This window comes from Carlito syrichta, unplaced genomic scaffold (genome assembly GCF_000164805.1).
Source record: "Carlito syrichta isolate Samal-C Ts95f unplaced genomic scaffold, Tarsius_syrichta-2.0.1 Scaffold303190, whole genome shotgun sequence".
Lineage (NCBI taxonomy): Eukaryota > Metazoa > Chordata > Mammalia > Primates > Tarsiidae > Carlito > Carlito syrichta.
Window position 1 is genome coordinate 85165 of NW_007247286.1, and position 1518 is coordinate 86682.

At 65.0% G+C, this 1518-nt stretch overlaps 2 protein-coding genes across 2 annotated transcripts in view; both read left to right on the forward strand.

Annotated features, from left to right (window-relative positions):
• The window catches only part of SPDYC (speedy/RINGO cell cycle regulator family member C), a 12388-nt gene extending 12099 nt beyond the window's left edge, over window positions 1-289 (forward strand). The window contains exon 8 of the mRNA XM_008058051.1: window positions 138-289. Coding sequence (XP_008056242.1) covers window positions 138-289 — 152 coding nt within the window. The remainder of the gene's footprint in view (window positions 1-137) is intronic.
• The window catches only part of CAPN1 (calpain 1), a gene marked incomplete at its 3' end in the record, with an annotated part of 8090 nt that continues 6828 nt past the window's right edge, over window positions 257-1518 (forward strand). Inside the window, exons 1-3 of the mRNA XM_008058052.2 lie at window positions 257-695; window positions 853-922; window positions 1203-1321. Of these exons, the coding sequence (XP_008056243.1) occupies window positions 429-695; window positions 853-922; window positions 1203-1321 (456 nt within the window). The remainder of the gene's footprint in view (window positions 696-852; window positions 923-1202; window positions 1322-1518) is intronic.

A 1518-nucleotide genomic window follows, 5' to 3' on the forward strand; every position in this document is an offset into this window, starting at 1 on the left:
GTCCAGTTTCAGCCCCGGGGGATGGGGACCGTGCGCCGGGAGCTTGGCCAGTTTGGGGAGGGGGTGGCAGGCCGGCCCACAGGGTCCAAGAGGCCTTCCCTGGGGTGTCCTACCTTTCCAGTTCCTTGCGCTCTCAGGAGGCTCCGCCCTGCCCCACCTGGCCTGGAGGCTGACCCCAGAGCTGCAGCCCCAGGACGACGGGAGCCGGGAAATGAGGGTGGTGGCCGGCACACCTGGGGATTGGGGGTTCCCTTTCCTGGACCCACCAGGAGGTGGCCGAGAGCCCTGATTCCGGGAGGGAAGTGGTGAGGCAGGGCAACCCAGGTTTGGGGAACAAGGGAGGGCAGATGCAGGAGAGCAGCGCTGACAGGCGGAGGTTTTAGTGCCGGGAAGGTCTGGGCTCCCAGCAGGCCCGTGTGTCCCGCAGGATGGCGGAGGAGATAATCACGCCGGTGTACTGCACCGGCGTGTCAGCACAAGTGCAGAAGCAACGGGCCAAGGAGCTGGGCCTGGGCCGCCACGAGAACGCCATCAAGTACCTGGGTCAGGATTACGACCAGCTGCGGGCCCGATGCCTGCAGAGCGGGTCCCTCTTCCGCGATGAGGCCTTCCCGCCGGTGGCCCAGAGCCTGGGCTTCAAGGACCTAGGCCCCAACTCCTCCAAGACCTATGGCATCAAGTGGAAGCGCCCCACGGTGAGAAGGGCCACCTGGGTGGGCCTCAGCGGACCCCTGATCCCCGGCGAGGAGTGGGGATGAGACGCTGGGTCCTTGGTGGGGAGGGGGTTCCGGGTGGCTGAGCGCCAATCTCTGGGAGGGGCACCCCGGGGACAGGACTCTGGGTCTCTCGTAGGAGCTGCTGTCAAACCCCCAATTCATCGTGGATGGAGCTACCCGTACAGACATCTGCCAGGGAGCACTGGGTAGGGTCCCTGGGGTTGGGGTCCTGGGCGTTTTTCCCACAGTAGTTCCCCAGTTTCCGTTCCTTTAAGCCCTGCCCCAACTCCTCCTTCCCTCCAGCAAGCCCAGACAGGCTCTGGCTATCAGCACCGGGCTGGTTTGCCCAGATTCCTGGGTCTTTTCTGTAAGGCCAGGGGAGGCAAGGGACACCCCAGCCAGGGATCCCTGGGATCTCCCCAGGATGGGCACCCCGCCTCCAGACGGATTGGTACAGCAGGCTGACATGGGTCCCTCCCATCCCAGGGGACTGTTGGCTCCTGGCTGCCATCGCCTCCCTCACCCTCAATGACACCCTCCTGCATCGCGTGGTTCCCCACGGCCAGAGCTTCCAGAATGGCTACGCCGGCATCTTCCATTTCCAGGTGAAGGGCTCTGCATCTATTGGAGGAGGAGGGGTCGCAGGCTGTGGGGAGGGGATCCGGAAGGGTGACCCGCAGCATTCTGAAGTTAGGGAGGCCAAGGGCCACACCCTGCGGGGCCCAGCCCTCCCTCCGGCAGGTATTTGACCTCTCAGTGGCATCTCGGGTCTGTCATGTGTGAAACGGCTGGGCCGGGCAGG